At 41.8% G+C, this 26,058-nt stretch overlaps 1 protein-coding gene across 2 annotated transcripts; it reads left to right on the top strand.

The window, feature by feature from the left end:
* The first annotated feature begins 3,132 nt into the window (after window positions 1-3,132).
* On the top strand, window positions 3,133-25,711 carry LOC309797566 (U3 small nucleolar RNA-associated protein 25 homolog). Of its 2 annotated transcripts, none has more exons than XM_082646062.1 (7): window positions 3,133-3,976; window positions 5,956-6,175; window positions 13,789-13,991; window positions 15,173-15,355; window positions 15,492-15,604; window positions 16,332-16,577; window positions 22,795-25,711. In XM_082646062.1, the coding sequence occupies exons 1-7, from the start codon at window positions 3,770-3,772 to the stop codon at window positions 23,036-23,038; spliced, it is 1,416 nt and encodes a 471-aa protein (XP_082502188.1). In that variant the 5' UTR covers window positions 3,133-3,769; the 3' UTR covers window positions 23,039-25,711. The 2 variants fall into 2 exon arrangements, with proteins under 2 accessions (XP_082502188.1, XP_082502189.1); XM_082646063.1 differs by having other exon boundaries at window positions 13,843-13,991.
* The last annotated feature ends 347 nt before the right edge of the window (window positions 25,712-26,058 follow it).

The following is a 26,058-nucleotide window of genomic DNA, read 5'->3' on the forward strand; positions in this document are numbered from 1 at the left end:
GGCACAGTCACGGCTCAGTGCACTGCTTTCCTTTTATTTATTTATTTATTTATTTAATTCATTCACTCATTTATTTATAGCTGCGTTGAGTGTTCGTTGCTGTATGCGGGCATCCTCCATTTGCGTCCAGCAGTGGCTACTCTTCATTGCAGTGCATGGGCTTCTCATTGTGGGGACTTCTCTTGTTGCGGAGCACGGGCTCTAGGTGCATGGACTTCAGTAGTTGTGGTGTGTGGGCTCTAGAGTGCAGGCTTAGCAGTTGTGGCGCACGGGCTTAATTGTTCCGTGGCATGTGGGATCTTCCCGTACTAGGGCTCGAACCCATGTCCCCTGCACTGGCAGGTGGACTCGTAACCACTGCGCCACCAGGGAAGCCCGGCAGGCGGATTCTGAACCACTGTGCCACTGGGGAAGTCCCCATAGGCGACTGTTTAATTTAACTTTAAAATCAACTTTATTGAGGTATGAATTACATTCAACAAGGTGTACCCATTTTAAGTATACAATTCGATAAGTTTTGACAAATGTGTATATTTATATTGTCATCGCCAAAGTCAAGATACAGAACACTGGGCCATGCCTCTGTCCCCATGACTGTTACTTAGACAAGCCTGTGGTAGGCTGAGGCAGGGCTCTGCTGTCTCTCAGGTCCTGTGTCTTAGCCTGTGCCTGGGTGGGCACATCAGGTTGGTCTCATTCTGCGTCCTGACTGCCTTTTTTGGTCCCAGTGCCATTCTTCAACCAGCGGTGCCACTGAAGTTGAAATTTTAATCCTCATTTGGTTCTGTTAGCTATTCTAGACAAGAGGAAGAAGTAGCAGGTAGAATTTGGGCAAAAACCGCGTTCTGAACTCAAAAAAAGTTAAAAAAAAAAACAAAAAAACCCTGGAGGAAACATTAGGAGGCTTGACTATCCTAAAGTTTCTCTGGTTGTTTGGTCTGTACTGATATATTATCACCTAGAATTCTTATTTCCTATTGTTCACCTTTATCTTAGGTCTTAATATAAGGTGCACTGCATTTGAAGTTTTACTACCTGGGTCCCTGAATGGGTCATTTAACTTTGCTTCTTACGTGAGTGGGGCTGGAAGAGAAGGTTGGGTGGCCAGTGCAGAGCACTGACCCTGCCATTTTGATCATTTGTTCACCTCAGTTGAGTGTTGAGCATTTACATTTGTCTTCCAGTGCAGGTTAAATCAGACGTGGTACCTGCCCTCAGGGATCTTGCAGTCTAGTTAGGTGAGGTAGGACATGCACATATATGTGTTGGTGTGGATAACTGAGGGCAGGGTGGGGCGCTTGAGAGAAAGTGATGACTGTCTATAGGGGACCAGAGATGGCTTCTTTGGAGCCAGAACTGTGCCTGACACAGTAGGCTCTTGGGAAATAGTTATTTATTGTGAGTCAGGGGGTAACATTCAACGGATACTATTTGGATATATAGAAATGCGGTGAACAAGAGGATAGAATTTTCAGTTAAAGGAAGGAAAGCCACAGTGGCAGAAGAATTTGAGAGCCATGTAATTCAAAAATTACATTAGAGAGGTAGGTTAGAGGTGTATGTTGAATTTCAGTCCAAGAAGTTTCTTCAAAGGTTTTTGAGGTGGGGAATAATGTGATTAAAGAAATGCTTTAGGGAGATGAACCTGTCAGAAACTTTTAAGCTCTGGACTGGGATAAATGATGGGGAAAGTTGATGGGGAAAAAGATGAGTTAACATCATGAAAACAGGATGTCATTCACAGGGGAAGACTGGAAAATCCCTGTCATTTGCCCTAAGTGTTCTAATATTCTTTATTTCTGAATTAGATCCATTTGCACAACATGTAAACAAAGAACTGAAAGAAAAAGAAATCCAGGCTGTTGCCACAAATCCCAAAACTACCCACCAGCTAAAAGCAAGCAGTGGTCTTGGGTTTTAGTGGTCTCCCTGAATGTATGATACACACCCGTGGCAGATGGCTTGAGAGGGAGCAAGATAGAGGAAGACTGGAAGAGCCCAGTAAGGCACAGGCATAGCTAGAAAAGGCACTGGGAAGCTGGAAGGTGGGGACCAATAAGATAAGAATGCTTTGGAGACAGGTACACCAGGGTTTAGACCAACGTCTGCAAGGGGCTATCTCATGACCTAAGGCAAGTTAATCTACCTTTTTAATCTTCACTGTTCTCATCTGTTAGAGGGGGACAGTAATGCCTGCATCAAAATAAAGTAATTTAGTTTACTGGAAGACATGTACAAAGTGTTCAGTCAGACAGTAGCTACTGCTGTTCATTTGTTTGAAATATCTGAGATAAGTTCACACCTAAATTATTCAGTATGGAGCAGTTTTTGCTTCTTTTTTCGGTGATTTTTTTTTTCACCACTGATGCTATTCATAAGAATTGGTCATCCTTGTTTCATTGAAATTTTTATTGAGGTAATAATTATAGATGCAGTTGTAAGAAATCATACAAGGGTATCCCATGTGCCCTTTGCCCGGTTTCCCCCAATGGTAGCATCTTACAAAACTGTAGTACAATATCACAAGTAGGAAATTTCCACTGATACAACCTACCTGTCTTATTCAGATTTCCTCACTTTTGCTCCTGCTCCTTTGTGTTATTTAGTTCTATACTGTTTTATCACGTGTAGGTTGCCCTGGCCACCACCACAGTCAACATACAGAGCATTTCCAGCACCATCAAGATCCCTCCTCTTCCCTGGTGCCATTTTATAACCACACCCACCTCCCTTCCCCCATTCCTAACCCTTGGTAACCGCTAATCTGTTCTCCATTTCTATAATTTTGTTATTTCAAAAGCGTTATATAAATAAAATCATACAGGTTGGCTTTTTCTCATGCAGCATAATTCCTTGGAGGTTCATCCCAGTTGTTGGCATATATCAATAGTTAATTCTTTTTTATTGCAGAGGTCATCCTTTCTTTATTGCTAAGATCAGCAGTTTTGTTACAGTGCAAAAATTCCCAAACTGGTATTCCACAAAATACTATTCTTTTCAATTCTAATATATGTCTCCAAAAAAAAAAAAAATCCAAAACAACAACAAAAACCTTGTTCCACGTCCAAGTAAATTTGGAAAACTCTGGGTCAAACGAAGTGGAATGGAGTCCTTGTTACAGGACTCAGCAGAACCTTTAGTGTCCGATCTGCTTGTGACTCTCCCTGAGGGGGATTAGGTTTTGTGGTGGTTACCGAAGTTATTTGACCGTTGGGCCCCCTTTTCTTTTGTCTAGAGTAAATTTTGACTTCCTACAGTGTGGTCCACAGGACAGTTTGTGACCCACTGATCTAGTGAAGAGCTCACAAGGTTTCTAAAGTCAGAAACCTTGGGCTCTAACCCTTAGCTCTGTTCTCCTCTGTTTGTCTGAATCCTATAACCTCTGAACCTCAGCATTTCCTAAACTGCAAGAAGAGCATTATAGTGTTTAGCTTGTAAGGTTGTTGTGAGGATAAAGTGAGAGGATCTGTAAGTTGTGAAAGGCCTTGGTAAATTATAAAGCATTATATGAATGTAAGGTACTATAATTCATTTCTAACTTAGTTCTTGATCATTTCTCCCACAGTGGCCCATCCTGGGCCAGCTTGTCTTTTCATCCAGGTTTCAACAGTTGGAAACCTTTAAACCCCCAAAGGACATTGACTTAAAGTCACTTCATCTCCAGAAGCCTCTGGAATCCACCTGGATCAAGACCAACAGCCAGTTCCCCTCTTGTCCCCCAAATTCAAGTAGCCCCTTCACACCCCTCCAGAAAGAGCTCTTCTTAATTATGAATTCTTACCGGGACCTGTTCTACCCAGAAAGGACTGCCCTGAAGAAAGGGGAAGAGATCCGCCACGTGTACTGCCTGCATGTGATAAATCACGTTCTCAAAGCCAATGCCCAGGTGCTTGCCAACAACAGCACATGCCGAAGCCAGAAACTTGGGTTGGGTGATGATGATGACTTCAGGGACCAAGGGCTAACGAGGCCCAAGGTGAGTGGCAGCAGCAGAACTTTGCCCTCAAGGAGGCTGTAAGGCTCTAACATATGGGTCCTGGCACTTAGCAGGTTCTCAGATGGTTTAATGATTGGAATAATGAATGAGTCCAAGAATGAGCATATTAGATGGGCCAGGTAATGTCACGGCAGTGCTGCAGACAGCTCAGTGGACTGTCTCTAACAGCAGATCTAACTGGAAAGTGGAGTAGGAGGTACCTCCATGATAATTCTCTCCTTAAAGATAAACCCTGATCCTACATAAGTAACACTCCACTATAAATCTCTTCTTTGTGATTGTCAGAGCTGGATGGGACCTTAAGGAGCCTTTTATTCAATCCCTACATATTACACCTGTGGACAGAGACCCAGATTCGTAGAGGACCTTGCTAAAGAGAACCAGAGAAAAAGTAGCAGAGACAGGACTAGAACCAAGGATTCCCTTCACTAAGCCACATAAATATGTAGACCTTGGAAAACAAAATCCCTGTTTTTGCATTGTATCCTTATTACTGCTTAAAGTGATGATTACATTTATGTGGCTCATAAGCCTAAGCTCCAGTGGATTGGGAGCTTACGTCGTTGAATTCTGTCTACGTTTTTCATGATGTGCTGGAGCTAGATACTGTGCCACCCATACCCCCTTACCCTTTAGCCTCTGTGTCTATATTGAAGAAGCCTCATCTTCTTAGATTCTTCTCATTGGGCTTAATAGGATTTTAGGATTTTGATACTGATATGGCTCTTAGAGATTTCTTAGTCCAACCCTCTTGTTTGATAGTTGGGGAAACCAAAGCCTAGACACTTACTTAGTGTGACAGCCGGGACAGTAACTTGGCCCTCTTCAAAACTGATCCATCATCCCTGCACTGTACCAAACTGAATCACTACACCCCTCTGGCTGTGCTGGTTGCCTTTCTGAGAAACTATCTCAGAATCTTGAACATCAGGATAATAAGATTATCTGTTTCCATTTAGAATTGCAAAATAGAATATGAGGTAGATTACCCATGAGTCACATTCAGAATTTGGTGAATTGTCTGATCTGACTGGGGTTATATCCATTGATTGTATTGTTTACACAAGGGTAGTTAGAAGGTAATCATTTGTTAAGCATCTTCTGTTTTTTTTTCCTCAACAGTTAAAATTGAGCACTTTTGGAAATGTTTGGAAAACTGAATCCTATATTTCCCATTGAAATATCATCTTATTTCAGAAATCCTTTATCATCATTTCTGAAAAATGTACTAGGAAATGTACTAGAAAAGTAATGATGCTTTAGTCCTTTCCTTACTAACTTTATTCTCTACTTAATACATCTAATTCATTTGTTCAGCATATTCCTTGGGTCTTACGGATCAAAATACTGAACTAAGTTCTGTGGGAGACAGAAATGAGTAACATTTCTTGTCCTCAAAGAGCTTTGTGTGTTTATGCCCTTGGGTTTTTGCTAATGGACACCTCTGTTAACGGCATTGACTTACCTCAAAGAGTATTTCTGGGCTTCCCTGGTGGCGCAGTGGTTGAGAGTCCGCCTGCCGATGCAGGGGACACGGGTTCGTGCCCCAGTCCAGGAAGATCCCACATGCCGCGGAGCGGCTGGGCCCGTGAGCCATGGCCGCTGAGCCTGCGCGTCCGGAGCCTGTGCTCCGCAGCGGGAGAGGCCACAACAGTGAGAGGCCCGCGTACCGCAAAAAAAATAAATAAATAAATAAAATTTCTACATTCTGCTTAAGAATTAACCCCACCCCCACCCCAAGGAGCCATGAGATTGAAGTCCATAGGACATGGTGCTGTGGGTCGGAAAGATGCTCAGCCTTCAGTACTGAGCCAGGTCCTATGTAAAGGGGGTGACACGGATGTGGTCCTTGGCCAGGGGCTGTGGAACGGAGGGCTCCTTAGGTCCCCAGCAGGCTCACCTCGAGCTGTCCTTCCTTCCCCTTGCCCCTCCAAGGCTGCCCATCACTCCCTCCACAGGTGCCGATAGTGGTGCCATTCCGGGAAGCTGCTTTGCGGGTGGTACAGCTCTTCATCTGTCTTCTTGAGGGCGACAGCAAGAAGAAAATAATTGTAAGCAACAAAAAGAGGTTTAATGGAGAGTATGGCTCAGATCCCAAGGAGAGACCACCCAACCTGAAGAGGCCTGAGGATTATGAAGCTGTATTTGTCGGCAACATCGATGACCACTTCAGGACTGGTAATTCCTCCTTGTCAAAACTGAGACCCTGAGGGACCTGAGGTGTGAGGTGCACATAGCTGGAAGCTAGAAGCCTGGAATTAGGCATTCTTTCAGAGGGTCACTGTCTCAGCCTCCTAGCAGAACCAGGACGCATTTGAGACCACTCGTCTGCCAGGGGAGAGTCTTGCCTTGGCTAATGGGGTACATACTTGGCTAATGGGATGGAGTGTCTGTGAAGGCATGTATGAAAGGCACCTGCATGTTTATAACAAATGTCTCAGCATGCCTATAGCTGGTAGCTCACAGTCAATGCTACAGGGCTTCTTGGGGGAGTTGGAGCTGATGGGGCTGGGTGGGTCAGTCTGGGGAAGATGAATAAACTAGAGCATCTGTACGTAATGGACTTCCCTCCTGCCTGCCATGTGGAGTGCCCACACCTGAATTATCTCCACTCTGGACTTACTGACTCCCACCCAGCTTTGCACATTTTTGCTTGTTTGTCATTCAGCTCCCATGTACTTGGTTGCTTGTTCATTGAAAAAGTTCCTGGAAAATATTTATTAGTCACGTATGCCCATTTACCACTTATTAAGCATCTACTATGTGCCAGGCACTGTTAAGCTGGAGATATGGAATTAAAAGTTACTGTTAAGCAAGTCCAGCCTTAAGACAAATCAGACAGTATGGGATGAGATGTGTTACGGTTAGAGGATAGTGGGTGTTCTAGTTAAAGTATTTAAAGCAAATATCCTTACTCAAAATGGGCTCAGGACTGTTAGGGAAGGCCTTCTGTTGGAGGTACCATCCATACTATGTTGAAACCTGAGTCAGATTTAGCCAGGTACAAAGTAGAGCGATGAGAGTGGAAGAAAAAGTTTCAGACAGGAAATGGCAAGTGTGGAGGCATCAGGGTGAATAAACCGGCATGACTTAGGATTCAGAGGCTTTAGCATGGCCGGAGTGTGCAGTGCAAGGGGATTAGAGCTTACAGTTAGTTTTAAACATATGCAGGCGGCCAACAAGGAGCTGATAAATCAGTCTTTTGTTTAATTGATATATAATTGACATATTAGTTTCAGGTGTACAACATAGTGATTCAATGTCTATATACCTTACAAACTTATCACAACAATAAGTAAAGTTACCGTTTGTCACCATACAAAGTTAATGCAATATTATTGACTATATTCCCCATGGCATACATTGGATCCCTGTGACCTGTTCACTTTATAACTGGAAGTTTTATACCTCCTGATCTCCCCCATCCATTTTGCCCACCCTCCAACCCCGCCCTCCCTGCTGGCAACCACCAGTCTGTTCTCTGTATCTATCCGTCTGTTTTTTTGTTTTTTAGATTCCACATATAAGTGAAGTCACATGCTGTTGATATTTGTCTTTGTCTGACTTATTTCACTTACTGTGATACTCTCAAGGTCTATCCTTGTTGTCGCAGATGGCAAGATTTCATTCATCTATGGCTGAGTAATATTCCATTGTGTGTGTGTGTGTGTGTGTGTGTGTGTGTGTGTGTACACACCGCATCTTTATCCATTTGTCATCTGTGGACACTTAGGCTGCTTCCATATTCCATATTTTGGCTATTATAAATGTTGCATTGAACGTAGGAGTGCATATATCTTTTTGAATTAGTGGGTTTTTTTCTTTGGATAAACACCCAGAAGTTGAGTTGCTCAATTGTATGGTGATTCTATTTTTAATTTTTGAAGAACATCCATACTGTTTTCCATAGTGGCCACACCAATTTACATTTCCACTAACAATGCACAAGGGTTCCCTTTTCTCCACATCTTTGCCAGCATTTGTTATTTCTTGTCTTTTGGATAAGACCTATTCTGACAGGTTTGAGGTGATATCTCATTGTGGTTTTTTTTCTCTCTGTGCTTTGGTTAATAGCAACTTATAATACATGGTGGCTGTAAGAATTTATAACTCCAAAATCACAGCCTATCATTTTATATTATTTCATTTTGATCACAGCACTTACTAGCCACCTGATACATTCTTCTTTTTTTTTTTTTTAATTGGAGTAGGTATAGTTGATTTACAATGTTGTGCTCATTTCTGCTGTACGGCAGTGACTCAGTTATACACATATATACATCCTTTTTTATATTCTTTTGCATTATGGCATATCCCAGGAGATTGGATATAGTTCCCTGTGCTATACAGTAGGACCTTGTTGTTTACCCATTCTAAAGGTAATAGTTTGCATCAACTAACCCCAGACTCTCAGTCCATCCCTTTCCCCACCCCTCACCTTGGCAACCACAGGTCTGTGAGTCTGTTTCTGTTTTGTAGGTAGGTTCATTTGTGCCATATTTTAGATTTCATATATACGTGATATCATATGGTATTTGTCTTTCTCTTTGACAGACTCCTCTTAGTATGATAATCTGTAGTTGCATCCATGTTGCTGCCAAATGGCATTATTTTGTTCATGTTTATGACTGAGTAGTATTCCATTGTATATATGTATCACATCTTTATCCATTCATCTGTCAATGGACATTTAGGTTGTTTCCATGTCTTGGCTATTGTGAATAGTGCTGCTGTGAACATAGGGGTGCATTATCTTTTTGAATTATAGTTTTGTCCAGATATATGCCCAGGAGTGGGATTGCTGGATCATATGGTAATTATATTTTTAGTTTTCCAAGGAAACTCCATACTGTTTTCCATAGTGACTGCACCAACTTACATTCCCACCAACAGCGTAGGAGGGTTCCCTTCTCTCCACACCCTCTCCAGCATTTGTTATTTGTAGACATTTTAATGATGGCCATTCTGACCAGTGTGAGATGGTACCTCATTGTAGTTTTGATTTCTCATTGTGATTTTGATTTGCATTTTCCTGATGAGTGATGTTGAGCATCTCTACATTTGACTGTTGGCTATCAGTACGACTTCTTTGGAAAAATGTTTATTCAGGTCCTCTGCTTTTTTTTTTTTTTTGCTGTACGCGGGCCTCTCACTGTTGTGGCCTCTCCCGTTGCGGAGCACAGGCTCCGGACGCGCAGGCTCAGCGGCCATGGCTCATGTGCCCAGCCACTCCACGGCATGTGGGATCCCCCCGGACCGGGGCACGACCCCGTGTCTCCTGCATCGGCAGGTGGATTCTCAACCACTGCGCCACCAGGGAAGCCCCCTCTGCTATTTTTTAATTGGATTGTTTGGGGGGTTTTTTTTGCAGTTTTTTTTTTTTTTTTTTTTTTTTTTTTTTTTTTTTTTTTTTTTTTTGCAGTACGCGGGCCTCTCACTGTTTTGGCCTCTCCCATTGCGGAGCGCAGGCTCCGGACGCGCAGGCTCAGCGGCCATGGCTCACGGGCCTAGCCGCTCCGTGGCACGTGGGATCTTTCCGGACCAGGGCACGAACCCATATCCCCTGCATCGGCAGGCGGACTCTCAACCACTGTGCCACCAGGGAAGCCCCGTTTGGGGTTTTTTGATAATGAGTTACATGAGTTCTTTATATATCTTGGATCTTAACCCCTTACTAGATTTGCAAATATCCTCTCCCATTCAGTAGATTGCCTTTTTGTTTCATTGATGGTTTCCATCGCTGTGCACAAGCTTTTTAGTTTGATGTAGTCCCATTTGTTTATTTTTGGTTTCATTGCCCTTGCCTGTGGAGTCAGATCCAAAAAAATATTGCTAAGACTGTTGTCAGGGAAGTTACTGCCTATGTTTTCTTCTGGGAGTTCTGTGGTTTTCAGGTCTTATGTTCAAGTCTTTAATCCATTTTGAGTTGATTTTTGTAGATGGTGTAAGCTAGTGGTCCAGTTTCATTCTTTTGCATGTAGCTGTCTAGTTTTCCCATCACCATTTGTTGATGAGACTGTCTTTTCTGCATTGTATATTCTTGTCTCCTTTGTCATAGATTGTGACCATATAAATATGGATTTATTTCTGGGCTCTCTGTTCTGTTGATCTGTGTCTGTTTTTGTGCTATTACCGTACAATTTTGATTACTGTAGACTTGTAGTGTAGTTTAAAATCAGGGAGTGTTATACCTTCAGCTTTGTTCTTCTTTCTCATAATCAGTTTGGCTATTCAGGATCCTTTGCAACTCTGTACAAATTTTAGGATTACTCTAGTTTTATGAAAAATGTCATGGGTACTTTGATAAGGATTGCATTAAATCTGTAGATTTCTTTGGGTAGTATGGACTTTGTTTTTGAATTTTATTTATTTCTTTATACAGCAGGTTCTTATTAGTTATCCATTTAATACATATTAGTATATACATGTCAGTCCCAATCTCCCAATTCATCACACCCCCACCCCCACCCCCACTTTCCCCCCTTGGTGTCCAGTATGGACATTTTAACAGTACTAAGTCTTCCCATCTATGAGCATGGTGTATTTTTTCATGTTTCTGTCATCTTTAATTTCTTTCATCAATACCTTGTAGTTTTCCAAGTACAAGTTTTTTACCTTCTTGGTTAGATTTTTTTCTAGGTAGTTTATTCTTTTTGATGCTATTGTAAATGGATTGTTTTCTTAATTTCTCTTTCTAATAGTTCATTATTAATGTATATAAACACAACAGATTTTTGTTAATTTTGTATCCTGCAACATTACTAAATTTATTTATTAGTTCTGACAGTTTTTTGGTGGAGTCTTTAGGGTTTTCTCCATAAAGTATCATGTCATCTGCAAATAGTCAGTTTTACTTCCTCCTTTCCAATTTGGGTATCTTTTATTTCTTTTTCTTGCCTAGTTGCTGTGGCTAGGATTTCCAATACTATGTTGAATAAAAGTGGCAGAAGTGTGCATCCTTGTCTTGTTCCTGATTTTAGAGGAAATGCTTTCAGCTTTTCACCACTGAATATGATGTTAGCTGTGGGTTTATCGTATATGCCTTTGTTATGTTGAGATACGTTCCCTCTATACCCACTTTGTCAACCCATCCTTGCATCCCTGGAATAAATTCTACTTGATTATAGTGTATGGTCCTTTTAATGTATTGTTGGATTCAGTTTGCTAATAATTTGTCAAGGATTTTTGCATCTGTGTTTATCAGGCATAGTAGCCTGTACATTTCTTTTTTTGTGGTGTTTCAGTATCAGGGTTATGCTGGCCTCATAAAATGAGTTTGGAAGTGTTTCCGCCTCTTCAGTTTTTTGAAATATGTTTGAGAAGGATAGGTATTAAATCTTCTTTAAGTATTTCATAGAATTTACCATGAAGCTCTCTGGTCCTGGTCTTTTGTTTTTGGGGAGCTTTTTGATTACTGATTCAATCACATTACTAGTAATTGATCTATTCACATTTTTTCTTCATGATTCAGTTTTAGAAGATTGTGTGTTTCTAGGAATTTATGTATTTCTTCTAGGTTATCTGACTTGTTGGTGTATAATTGTTCGTAGTAGTCTCTTACGATACTTTGTATTTCTGTAGTGTCAGTTATAGCTTCTCTTTCATTTCTGATTTGGGCCCCTTCTCTTTTTTTCTTATTGAGTCTGACTAAAGGTTTGTTAATTTTGTTTATCTTTTCACAGAACCAGCTCTTAGTTTCATTGATCTTTTTTTTTTTGTCTCCATTTCATCTATTCAGTATTTCTCATCTGACTTCTATTATTTCCTTCCTTCTTTGTTGGAAGTTTTTTCCTTTCAGCATATTTGAACATATCATGCCATCTCCTTCTGGACCACAAAGTTTCTGATGAAAAATCAGCTGATATTCTTATGGGGATTCCCTTGTCTGTAATTAGTTGTTTTTCTCTTGCTGCTTAAGATTCCCTCTTTACCTTTGACTTTTAACATATTAATTATAATGTGTCTTGGTATGAATCTCCTTGGGCTCATTTTGTTTGGGACTCTTGGTTCTTGCTGGACCTGAATGTCTGTTTCCTTCACCAGGTTAGGGACATTTTTAGCCATTATTTCTTCAGATAAGTTTTCTGCCCCTTTCTTTCTCTGTCCTCCTTCTGGGACCCCTATAATGTGGGTGTTAGTGCCCCTTTCTCTCTCTTCTTCTGCGACCCCTTAACACCGATGATAGTACACTTGATGTTGTCCCACAGTTCCCTTAAACTGTCCTCATATTTTAAAAATATTTTTTCTCTTTGCTGTTCTGTTGGGGTGATTTCTGCTACCTTGTCTGCCAGGTCACTGATCTGTTCTTTTCTACCATCTAGTCTGCTGTTGATTCCCTCTAGTGTATTTTTCAGTTCAATTATTATAATCTTCAGCTGTGTGAGCTCTGTTTAGAACTTTCTTATATTCTGTCTCTTTCTTGAGTTTCTCACTGTGTTCGTTCATTCATCTCCCAAGTTTGGTGAGCATCTTTAGGACTATGACTTTGAATTCTTTATTGGATAAATCACTTGCATCTGTTTCATTAAATATTTTTTCTGGGGTTTTATCTTGTTCCTTCATTTGGAACATGTTCCTCTGCTTCCTCATTTTGCTTGACTCTCCGTCTTTGTTTCTGTGTATTATGCAAAACAGTTACTGCCCCGTCTTGAAGGAGTGGCCCTGTGTGGGAGATGAACTGTATTTTTAACTTTTTCCTAGTTCTTGGTCATCTTATAAACTCTCTCTGTTTGTTTCACTCCCATGGAGTCTAGAAATGCAGTCCCACCCCCATCTGCCTGAGCCTGGTGCTCAAGGAGTGTCCCCTGTGTGGGCTACATGTGATTGTTGCCTCAGGTCGTGTCCCGCGAGTGGCATGAGATGGGGTAGGCGTGGCTGCTCGTTGTCCATGTTTGTCAGTGCTGCACACAGGCAGTGCAGGGCCGTGGGGTAGGGGGTACTCACCCACCACCACTGTTAGCAACTTAAGAGTGAGAGTGCAAAAAAGTGGCACCCACCAGTGCCATCAAGGTAGAGGGAATTTGTAAAAATGGCATCTGCCAGCATTCTGTCCCCAGAGAGAGTCCCAGCCAACTTCTGCCCCTCTGGTAGATGCTTTAAGATTAGCAAGTGAATCTCCTTCACATATGATCTGGGCTCTTTAAAGACTGCTACTTGTTGCTTAGGAAAGAGATGTGGGCAGGAAATATAAATTTTTGTGATGATAATGTTAAAGCCATAATTAGTGAATATATTTATCCAAAGCTTTATGTAGAGTGAAAGAGAACTTGTGGGTGAATCCAGGGATTTGTTGAAGAGCTCTTTGAATATGGAAAAATAGATAAGGACCAGGTCAGTAATAGAAGTAAGTGTTAAAGTGACAGAAACCACCAGTAAGGAAAAGAACATTTCAAGGAGGGTGTGCTTATGCATTCGTGACAAGAAACACTAAAGTGCCATTGAACTGGTAACTGAGAGCTGTTGGTGACCTTGGCAAGAGTCATTTCAGTGGTGTCCTGAGACTCAGAGGCAGATTGCAGTACATTAAGAAGTGAGTGGGAGATTTTAAAGTAGAGATAATTTTTTGGAAGGTTTGCCAGTGAAGGAAAAGAAGAGGGTGGGAGCTAGAAGGGACCGTAGATGCAAAGGAGGGATGACGATGATGATTTTAATAATTAAAGCAGTTGGAGCACAATTACATGCAAAGGGGAAGATGTGGAAGGTACAAGGGGAGGCTGCAGTTGGAGAGGGTGGAAGCTAATGGCTTGGTGGTGACTCATGAACTGATGTGTGCTTGGCTGTTTTGTGTATAGGGGTGGCAATACTGCAGAGAAGCATCCGACTTTATGCCCCCTTCTATTCGTCAGACATCCTCATTGCCTCCCCTCTGGGCTTGAGGACCATCATTGGTGGAGAAGGAGAGAAGAAGAGAGATTTTGACTTTCTGTCTTGTATTAAGCTTCTCATCATTGATCAAGCTGACATTTACCTGATGCAGAACTGGGAGCATGTCTTGGTAATGCTGGTCATTAACATTTAGAGACAAGAAGCTCAGTGGTTTGAGTCTGAAATGGTTATTAAAGTCCAGATTAAAACTCAGCTTGGATATTCCACATTTTCCAATTTGAAAACGGGAAATGTTGTCCCCTCTTCTACCCACAAGTTGGTCAGTAAAGTATCCAGAAAGATAAAAATTCTTGTCAACATTTTCAAATCTCCAGAAAAGATTTCTTCCCCTTAAAAGTTGCTTCTAGTAATAGACCAGTTTAGTGTGGTTGGTTGGTTGGTTGGTTGGTTGGTTGGTTGGTTGATTGATTGAAATCCCTCCTCACCAGGAATGTTTTTATCTAAAATAGTTCCTCCTATTTATGCTCGTTCTCTTTTGTTTGGTCTTCAGTGGAGATGGGAAAACATTGCTCATGATTTCTTAATTTGTGATGTTTTACAGAGAAACGTAAGATGTTTTTGTCCCCCTACTGTAATTTGTACTATAATTTTTTTTCTCCCTCTCAACATACTCTGCAATGTTTTGGGGTTTAGGATTGTGCTTTGGAACAATCCTCATCACAGAACTATAGGTTTATTTTTATAAGGCATGTGAGAATTTACCTTTTCTACAACCCCAGGACTTGGAGTAAGTTTGGGACAGATAAAGGGGAGTACTTATTTATAAAGTAGGGAATAAACTTATAGTACTTGTGACCCTTCAATATACATTACAAGGTAAAAATATGATTAAAATAGAACAGGCATGTCGATGGTTGAGTCATCTTTATTTTGAGCAAAAGGCACATGTAGTCACTCCGGGAATTTTCTAACGTTTTGGGAGCCAAGTCATGGAAGGACAGCAGCTCTGTTTTCCGTGTCATTTCCCTTCTTGTCCAAGTCTGGAACTGAGTTGCTTATAGAGTGACCAGAGTGGCATTTCAGAATTTCCTTTAAAAGAAATATTCTGTATAGGTAGCATCTTGATCCTTTTTGAGAGATCCACAAGGTGGCCAGTTTGAGCTTTTCTTCTTGTTCGCTTGACTATGGGCAAGTCACTCACCCATCTGAGCCTGTTTTCTTGTTGTAATTTGGGAGATGATAGTATCTACTTCATGGGGTTAAATAAGATGATGGGCTTATAGAAAGGTTAGCAACGCCCAACAGGTAAGTGTTCAATAAGTATTAATGGAGTATTACTTCTGCTCAAAGCATTTGATGAACCACATGAACCTACTGCCCTTGGACTCACATGGGGTGGACTTTTCTCGAGTGCGCATGTGGAACCTCAATAATTGGTCCAAGTACTATCGTCAGACGCTGCTGTTTGGGGCCCTGCAGGATGCCCAGATCAACTCTGTGTTCAACAAGTACTGCGTCAATGTGCAAGGCCAGGTGGGTTCTCTCCTTCTTTCTCTGAATTTTCATGAAGTATTGTGTATTGTTTGGGTCATGAGGCAGAAGGAGAGGACAGCATTTGGTCAACAATGGGGATAGCTCACTTCCTAATGTTCTCACTGACTCCTGGCAGGTGGCTGTGAGGAACGTCCCGATGACAGGCTGCATCAGTCATGTCCTGGTGCAGCTCCCACATGTCTTCCAGAGGATGGAACCTGAAAACCTAGCTTCAGTGATTGATGCCAGGTACCCTCCCCTGTCCCATTGGATCCCTGGGGGTCACAGAGAGGGATTTTACTTGGGCATTCAAATTTAGAATTGTATTCCACGTTGGCTTTCTTAGTTACCATTTACGAAATGAAATGAGATAATTGAATCCAATCATGCCATTGACAGAGGAGGACACTGAAGGCCAGAGAAATGGTGTGTTGTCCTAGTTCCAATAGTGTCAGGGTTAGTAAATCAAGGGTACTTTCCCCTAGACTGTGGCATTTTTAAATTACATTATTTTTTTAATGCCTCATGTCAACAACTTAATTCTAAGCCCTTCAGGGCAAGAACTGTTTTTCTAATTCTCTATGTAATTTCCCCGTCTTCTCATTGTGTTTAGTCAGGGGACCCATGGTAGCAGAATGGTGCTTAACACATGGTAGGTGTTCAGTAATTATTTGTTGACTGACTGATTGACAACTGAATGAATGAATGAATGATACAGTTACGTACTTCCTAGAATAATTCTCTGGGATATACCAGCATCACATCTATCCTTTATGATGAATAGTGTTGGCACTTACTTTTTGATGTGCTTAACAAGTTTTATCCCTATATAATCTCTTTGCAATGAGGTAGGCCAAATTGGCCTCTTAGGGGAGGTAGAAGGAGATTGTGACTTGCCCAGGGTCATGCAGTTGGCAGTGACACTATGGCTCACCTCTAGACCACTGACTCTCTGCCCTTTGCCTTTCCAAATCAGGTTTAACTTTTTCGTCAACAAGATTTTGCCTCAGTATCGTGATGCAGTCACGTCTCACACGCTTATCTATGTCCCCTCCTACTTTGACTTTGTGCGTCTCCGAAATTACTTCAAGGAGGAGGAACTGAACTTCACTCATATCTGCGAGTACACCCAGAAGTCTGGTGTCTCCAGGGCCAGACACTTCTTCCTTCGAGGAGAGAAGCAGTTCCTGCTCCTCACAGAGCACTTCCATTTCTACAAAAGGTAAAGTAGGGCCAGGTTTCAAGTGTCCTCTCTGGAGGGTCTGCTTCCAAGTGCATGGTGGGCTTTGCTGTGTTATAAGGTCCTCCCTTGCTTCACCTCCTGCAGACAAGCCAGAGTCTGGGGGGCTGGACAGACTTTTCTTGATTGGTTGGTTGGTTTTCTTTCAAAATGGGCATTGTTGGAAAAGGTGGTAGAAACGAATGAGTGACTACAGCATAACCTGTATACAGATCTGGAGTGGGTCCATACTTAGGGTACCTCCTGTAGCTGTGGGTATACCCCTCAAGAAGGATATTACAGAGTTGAGCAGCTCTCAACTGAATACAGGAAAGGGAGGAACCTGTCGTAGAAGCACAGATGAAACACCTGGGGACTGTGTGGTCTGTGGAGATGGAAGTTGAGTACAGGGTCAGTGTTCAGAAAGCTCTCATTTGTCCTGAGGCAGTGCACACACACTTCTGCACCAAGGAGAACCAGGACTAAGGGGCTCCTTGAAGTTTAGGAGAAGCAAAAGGTGAGGGGCTTAGAGGTGACTATTTAAGGGCTTCAGGGTTTGCTTCTTGCTGGCATCATTATTTGTTTTGTTCCAGTGAGTTGTTGTTTTCATTCATGTTGGAAATGGTATTTTGGGGGAGTTTGCACTCAGCAGGTCTAAAGAGCCCTTAGTTTTCCAAAAGCTTGATACATCAAAGCAAGTCCTTTAAATGAAGTGGATGGATTGGAAAACTTCCCAGCGTGATTGTCTGTAGCAAGAGTGAGCTAAGCTGGGATGAGGACTGCTCTCAAGTAGCAGCTTTTCAAGGAGAGGGCATGATGTCAAAGGAGCCCTTTCTCTTAAGTAGGCAGGACAGTCTTCTGTCTTACACTGTTCATTTATTGACCAAACTGTTTTGTCCCCAAAGTCACTATAAAGACAAACCGAACACGTGCCATTAGCTTTGTACCCTGGACCAGGTTAGTGGGTGTTTAAGTTGAATGGAGATAACCTGCAACTGCCAATTATCTCAAGGTTCCCAGCTATAGATTTTTTTGCTTGAGAGGTCACCAAGGTGATGATGGGTATTTTGATCTGCAGTGTCTTTGTGATTTGATTTTTTCATTTGACCTTGGGAAAAGTACATGTATTTTACACTTTAGTATCCAGCTTTAAAATTCTGTATTTATATTCTCTATGGAAGTAGGCCGTGTTAGACATATTGCAGTTCATTTGTGAGCTAGCAAAAAACTTTCATCCTGAGGATTTGTTTTCTTTGGGGAGATGAAACCAGTAGAATCTTAGGATGGGATGGGCATTTGGTCATGATGGCCCTCCTGAGGGGAGGACAGTTCACAGTTCTTTCTCTGAGCATTATCAGTGGGTTAGCACAGGAAGGATTCTTAAGCAGGGGGCAATCAGAAACTCTGGAGGTAGGATTTCTGGAGGTGGGAAACGCTAGTGGGGTGTTTCTGAGTGCTCCCTGCCCCAGGGAGAACCCCAGTTATAGAAGTAACAGACCTCGTCTTTATAGACTGTATGCAGGAGCCAGCCTTGCAAGTCAGTTGTGGTTGCCTCATTTATCTTTAACAGTTGTCAGGTAACATAGACATCGGGAATGTCCTTAGTTTTGGGTCCTGTCACAGTGTTACGCCATATTTGTAGGGGTCACCGAAGACCCAAAGCACATACAGGAGAGGAGGAAGGCAGGGGAAGAGGTGCAGAAGACCATGGGAATTGTTACTAACTGCCCCTCTGAAGAGGTTCTGGTCACGTGCTCTTATTTCCAGGAGATGCCTAGTCTCTACTGTGCACGAATTGGTCCTAAGAGAGATTTTCTTGGGTTTTAAATATAATACCTATTGGAATTGGTTTTGTTGTTTTATTTTGCTTTAAAAATACTCTCATTATAAGAGTATTACACAATTATTGTAGAGAACCTAGAAAATCTAGGTTAAAAAAATGGGATCACCTATCATCTTACTGATATAAATACCCATTTTGGTGTATTTCTTTCCTGTCTCTTTGATGTAAAAAACATGTGCACGTGCACACACACACAGACACAGGCATTTTAAAAAGGACACCAACATTGGGATCACAGTGTACACATTTGGATTTTTCTTTCTTTTATCTTGAATGTTTTATGTGCTTATTGAAAAAAAGCTTAAATAAGTTAGCATTTTGGTATATACTTGTATGTTATGGATGTATTTTTAAGTTAATATATATATAGTTCTACTATATCCTGCCCCCGCTCCAACTTTTTATTTGGGAAGATTTCATTTCAAAAGACATTGTAAGACTATCCCAGTGAACATCTCTAACTCCTTCCACTTAGGCTTCACCAGCTGTTAGCATTTTGCCACATTCTCATGCACCCACATTCTCTGTCTCTCCTTCTCTCTTTCCACTCACATCTCTTATTTTTTCTTCCTGAACCATTTGAGAGTAAATTATGGGAGGCTTCGTGACACTTAACTCCTAAATCTTTCAGCCTGTAGAGCTTAAAAACAACATTCTTTTATCTAACCACAACACCATTAACATACCACTTGACATTACTGCAGTAATACCATCTAATATTTAGTCTGTATGCAAATTTTCCTAGTTGTTCCCAAAATGACTATTACAGCTGCTTCTCACCCCCCACCCCCCGCTGCAATCCAGGATTTAGTTAAGAATCCTACGTTGCATTTGCGTGACATGTTTCTTTAGTCTATTTTAGCAGTTCTCAAGCAGGAGCAGTTTTGCTCCCCAAGGGACATTTGGAAATATCTGGAGACATTTTTGGTTGGTACAGTTGGAGGGTTACTCTAGTGGTCTAGTGGTTCAAGCGGGTCAAGGCCTGGGTGCTGCTAGACGTCCTACAGTGCACAGGACAGCCCTTACACCAAAGAATTACCTGGCTTAAAATGGCAGTAGTGCCAGGGTTAAGAAACCCTGATCTAGAATAATTCTCTGCCTTTGTTTCTTGCTGTGATACTGATATGTTTTGAAGAGTCCAGTCCAGTTTCCTGTAGAATGTCCCACATCTGGATTTGGCTGTTTTCTTATTATTTAGATCAGTGTTCCCAAACTTTGCTACATATTAGAATCCCCTTGGGGAGCTTTTAAAAATCTGAATGCCCTGGTCATACCCCAGTATCAATTAAATCATGGTGTTTGGGGATGGGGACCAATTACAGGTATTTTTAAAAAACAAATAGGTGATTCAGTGAGCATTAGAGTTCGGGGACCAAAGATTTAAACATAATTTTAGTAAGAATTCTACATAGAGGATATTGTGTACTTCCCCCTGCATCTCCTCAAGAGGCCCAGGGTGTCAGTTTGTCCCATTTTTGGTGATACTAAATGTAATCACTTGGTCAAGGTAGGTCTGCTAAATCTTTATATCGTAAAAATACCTTTTCTGTGTAATTATAAGTAATCTTTAAGGTGTGTATAGCATCCTTTTTAATGGTTGCATAGTGTTACATTGTATGGGTATATAATTAACCCAGTTTCCTTTTAATGGGCATATTGATTTGTTGTTTTCTGTTATTATATACAATAATGCCAAGAGCATCCATATGCGTAGTTGATGGCATAGTTGCCTAGGCATTTCCTTAGGATAAATTTGGAAAGGAAAACTTATTTGTTCAAAAGCTGTACCCAGTTTAAAATTTGCTGTGTGTTGCCACTCCCATCTTCTCCCCTCCCCGGTGAAATACACACTCACAATAATTTATACTCCATTAGCCTATTTCTGTAAATTCTGTAAATATTTCTGTAAATTCTCCTTTTCTCCAGTGACTTGATAGTCAAAATGATACCTCATGGTTTTAATGTCTTTTTCTTGCTTTTCTGTGTTTTTTGTAATTGTCAGTTGAACGTAGTGCCTGAGTAAGTAGCTGGCCTGGACGCCTCTTCTGTCAGGCCACTAGCGTGGCAGTTGTGAATCTAGTTAGGATTTGGTTGTTACCGTCGTTGCCTTCTATTTACCACAAACTGCCAGTTCCTCCAGCAGACAGTGGCCCACTGTGGGGCCCAGTGCTGGAGGGCCTTGTCTCAGTGTCCTGCTCCCCTCTCAGCTTTCACCATGCCCTGCACCCCTGTGCCGAGGGAGAGCCTCTCCCACGCTCCGGCCCCTCCCCCAGCAGCAGGCTGCTCCTGCTCGCTCCTCCCCTAAGGCTTGAAGTGGGGCAGTTGTTCTCCTCCTGGTCCAGCTCAGATGCAGGCAGGTTCTGTCCATCCTGGGCTTTGGAGCTGGCGCTTTCTCAGGGCTCCTGCACCACCCTCCATGGTGGCCAGCCTCTGCCTTGTTCTACGAGGGGTCTTGGTGGGGAAGAGTTCCCTGCATCTCTGCAGTGGTGGCAAACATCTGCTTACATCAGTGCAGGATCTTGGGCTGAACAGGCTTCATGCCCTTTCCCCAGTCTTCATGCCCTTTCCCCTTTCCCCAGACTGCTCTTTTGACTGGATGTAAGTCCTGTGGTGGGGAGGGATGGGGTGAGGGGTTAATGCTCCTCCCTTAGGGCACACAGTTTTGCTGCTTCTGACTCCACCCTGGCAGTTGACCTTTGCCCCCTCACTGGCTTCAGGCTTTAGCTTCATATACAACATGGCTCTGGGAAGAGAGTGAGTTTTCATGTCTGCACCACCATCGGGGTCTCTCAGGTCTTCTGCCTTGCGTCCAGCCTTTCCAGGGCTCCCAGTGGAGACCTTTGGAAAAGCCATCATGACTGTGAAGTAAAGGAGTGTCCGGGAATCCCAGGGATTCTGAACTGTCATGCAAGCCCATAATTGCCCTTTAAGAACTTGTTAGAAGTGTAGCTTTTTTCTTCCTACCCACTTTCTTAGCAGCTGCCCTCTTCCCCACTGTGCTCTGCCAAAGGTGAAGTGGTTCATATGTCCTGTCTTTCTTCAGACCATCTTGTCACTCTTTGGAATTCAGTCAGTGATGGGCTGAAGCTGGCTCATACCAGCTCTTAAGGTATGGTTGCACATCTCTTCCCAGTTCCAAGTTCAGCAACATGACACTGGTAGCTTGAAATGGAGTATTTACACCACAGAAATTGGCAAATGCTTCAAATCAGCACCTATCCTCCCCCACTGAGAATCAGTTGTTAAACACACACCAGGGCACCGTTGAATCCGTTCACTTGGTTGCCCTGTGACATCAGCTGTCTAGGCTCAGGAAAAGGAACACTGTTGTAGATTATCTTTTTCTTGTTAGCACGGGAGCAGTATTCTCTTGAGTTTTCTACATACTAAGCAGAAATGGAACTCTGTGTTTGTTTTGATAACTACTGAGGCAGAACTGTGTTTTTTCAACATCATTAGCCATTAAAATTCCTTTATGGAAAGAGGATGTGGAAAGCTGATCCAAGTAATGGACTGCAGTTATATTTTGGGAGAGGAGGGTCTCCAGAGAGATCAGGATGAGCCAAGGGATAAAAAGACAAGGAAAACTTACCGTCCATGAATAAAATAAAATTCCCGAGGGAGTCTGACATCAGCCCTGTATGAGAGTCTTAACAGGAAAAATCAGAAACTTGTCAACGTATAAAATCTTTGGTCATGGAGCCCAAGAGGGAATGATTGATCTCAACCCGAACCGTAAGGCGCGTCCCTAGGGTCTGCACCCCCCCCACACCATGCAGCCCTGTGCAGCAGGGAAAGAAGCGAGGAAGCTGTTGAAATTAATTGCCTTCCCATAATGCCTAATGGGTCCTCGGGCAGGATTTTGTAAATGGGTGAACTTGGGACATCTGCCATGGAGTTAACATGTCTACAGAATGACAAGAAAAGACTAATGGGAGTGCATTTACAGTTTATGCTGTTTATTTTATGTACTGGGTCTGGTCTGACCTCATCTCCATTACAGAACACTGTTTTGCCTGATTATAATTAGGATAATGTTAAATTGGAAATGCCTGCTTTTCAAATTTTCTGCGGCAGATTTCTAATCCTTGTCTACTATTCTTCCCCACCCTACCTCAGTCTGCTCAGATTAGGCTCAAGAAGTGCAAATTCATTTTATCATTATCTTAAGCCAAACATTAGGAATTCAAATACACTGTCACAAAAAATGAGCCCCTCCAGCTCAAATTTGAGTAACTTTTGGTCTGTGTGTTATTTGTGCCATGGTCTTTCTCCTTGCATGAAACAGCGAGAGTGACTATGTCCCTGTAAAACTCTTCGGTGGCTTTTCCATAAAATTTCTCATGTAGACATAGCCTCTCTTTCTCCTTCTAACAGATACACAATAAAAGGCATCAGGAACCTAATTTTCTATGAACTGCCAACATATCCCCACTTCTACAGTGAAGTCTGTAACATGCTGCAAGCCGCCACCAGAGGAGAGGAAGCTGCCTGGACCTGCACTGTCCCCTACTCCAAGTACGATGCCCAGAGGCTGTCTGCTGTGGTCGGGGTGGAGCGGGCTGCACAGATGCTGCAGTCCAAGAAGAATGTCCACCTTTTCATTACTGGAGAGAGATGAGAATTGGTTGGACAGGAAATGGTGTTTGGTGTGATATGTCATGCTTGATTCTGTGTCTCTTGGACCTGATTCTGATCACTTACACAAAGAAGGGCTGCAACAAGGAAGGAGCACCAGGCAGGTTCTTAGCAGATACTTCTTTCTTTTCAGACCATATATACCTGAAAAGTTCCGTGTAAACCAGATTTTGGTAAAACCCATCTTTCAGAGGTCAGGGGAGAGCTCATGGAACTCTGAGAAGTTGATAGAAGGAATCTTCTACTTGTGAATTTTTTTGTACGCCATAAATTCTTTTGTTGTGATTTCACCTCTAATTTATTACACTTGGTAAACTCTTTCAGATTTGCCTGTTTCTATTGGACACCTTCTTAAAGTGAGGCATGCATTTCTTTGCTTGTGAGAACTGGTTATGAGAAATTGGAATACTTCTTGCTGTTGAATATCATCTTAGTTTTGGATCGCAAAGGTTTTGCAAAACTGTTATTTTTCCCCAGCCAAACTTTTTTAAACCTTAAATATTCTATTTTAATTCAACCTAGAAGAGCACATTCGTTCACTGATCTTTTTTTAACTCCTAAATGTTTTAATGAAAATATATACTTAAAAATCACATTATATAAAATAACATGAATTTCTACCTTATTTCAAGAAATAATTTTATGAAATTCTTGATGTCACAAATTCATCGTCAACATCACTGTCTTCATTGCTATAGTCATTTTTTAAGTCATATAACATAAAAAGGAAAAGAAGTTACACTTTTAAAAACATTTTTAGGGAGTTCCCTGGCGGTCCAGTGGTTTGGGCTCGGCGCTTTCACTGCCGAGGCCCAGTTTCAGTTCCTGGTCAGGGAACAAAGATCCTGCAAGCTGCACAGCGTGGCCCAAAAAAAAAAAAAAAAAAAAAAATTGAACTATTCCTCAGACAGAAAAATTACCAATTCAGAACCTGAATCATCTGAAAATAAATTGCCAAGTTGCTGGGCCTGTCACTCCCAAAAATCACTCCTGAATTTAGTATGTATTTCATGTAAACAAGGACATTTTTCTATGTAACCTCAAAACCACCGTCAAATCAGGAAATTGCCACTAATCCTTGGGCCCCATTCAGATTTTGCCAAATGTCCCAATAATAACCTTTATAGCAAAAGGATGCAGTTCAGAGTTACATACTGCTTTGAGTTGTCATATCTCTGTAGTGGCCTTTATTCTGAATGGTACCTCAGCTGTTTCTTGGCTTTCTTGACCTTTTTTTTAATTTTTAAATTAAAAAAAAAATTTAAACATCTTTATTGGAGTATAATTGCTTTACAATGGTGTGTTTCTGCTTTATAACAAAGTGAATCAGCTATACATATACCCCCGTATCTCCTCCCTCTTGCGTCTCCCTCCCACCTTCCCTATCCCACCCGTCTAGGTGGTCACAAAGCACCGAGCTCATCTCCCTGTGCTATGCGGCTGCTTCCCACTAGCTATCTATTTTACACTTGGTAGTGTATTATAAATCCATGGCACTCTCTCACTTCGTCCCAGCTTATCCTTCCCCCTCCCCGTGTCCTCAAGTCCATTCTCTACGCCTCCGTCTACCTAGCCTGCCCCTAGGTTCTTCAGAACCTTTTTTTTTCCGATTCCATATATATGCATTAGCATACGGTATTTGTTTTTCTCTGACTTACTCCACTCATGTATGACAGTCTCTATGTCCATCCACCTCACTACAAATAATTCAATTTCATTTCTTTTCATGGCTGAGTAATGGACGTTGACACTTTAGAAGATTACAGGCCAGTTACTTTGGATGGTGTTTCCTGTCAGATTAGGTTAGGTTAGGTTTAGTTTATGCATCTTTGGCAGGAGCAGCATAGAAGCAATGCTGCGTCTTCCTCGCTGCATCTCTTCAAGCGGTGCATGATTTCCACCTGTCCCATCATTATGACACTAACTGACCACTTGTTTAAGGTGGTGCTTGCCAGACTTTTCCACTATAGAATCACTCATTCCCCCTTTATTAATTTATATTAATATTACAAGTATGGATTCTTCAGTTTTTATTCAGTGGGTTGTAATTGGTTATTATCGTTATTCCTTTAGATGCTTAAATGGTCTCAGATGTGGCCAGCAGGAACACCTTCAAGCTGGCTCCTGTGTCGTCTTGACACATCCCCCTTTAACTTGGGCATTTCTTTATTTTCTGACACTATAAGACATTCCAAGTTTGTCTTGTACTTTCCCTATTCCAGCCCTGCTTGCTTTAGTGGAAAATTACCTTAAAGCGAAGATTTGAGTGCTAAGTGTACCCAGTACTGTTGTGGAGCCACTGGTCCCAGGCCATCTCAGTGGTCAGAGTTTGGGAATATCTGCATGTGTGTATATGTATACACATACCTATGTGCCCATGACATCTAAATTTATTTCTGTATCCATATATTGAAAACCATGAATTTACACCTTACCTCCAATTTCAGACTAACAACACAGGGTTCCTTTTGTTTTCTCCCTTTCCAAACTTGTAACTCCCTTGTCAGATAGACATGTGGCTCCCATTAGGCTCAGTGGAACAACCCATATTGGTACAGATTTTCTTCCTCTTGGACATGCTTAAAATTGCTCATCAAAAAAAAAAAAGTGAAATCACTTTTGGGGTACTTTTCCTGCTAGATAGTTAAATAGGCATTTTTATTTGTCTCTCAACATGGAGAGTAGAACTATTCATTCCATATATAGATGGGTTCCTAAAGTTTTGCAAATTTATAGGCTTAAGCCAGCCAAACTCATGGTACAAAGAACATTTTCTTAAATATATATTTTTAAAATGGAGTATAGTTGATGTACAATGTTGCATTAGTTTCAGGTGTACAGCAAAGCAAATCAGTTATACATGTATCCACTCTACAAAGAATTGTCTTATCCATAGAGTGCCCTGTGGTTATTGGCATATTTGTGCTGTGTTTACCATAGAGCCTGTGTATTATGAGAAAAGAAACGAGTTATTTGCCTAGTTCAGAGATATGAGGAAGAAGG

Source organism: Mesoplodon mirus (genome assembly GCF_964341445.2).
Source record: "Mesoplodon mirus genome assembly, contig: HAP1_SCAFFOLD_1383, whole genome shotgun sequence".
In the NCBI taxonomy this organism is placed as follows: domain Eukaryota; kingdom Metazoa; phylum Chordata; class Mammalia; order Artiodactyla; family Ziphiidae; genus Mesoplodon; species Mesoplodon mirus.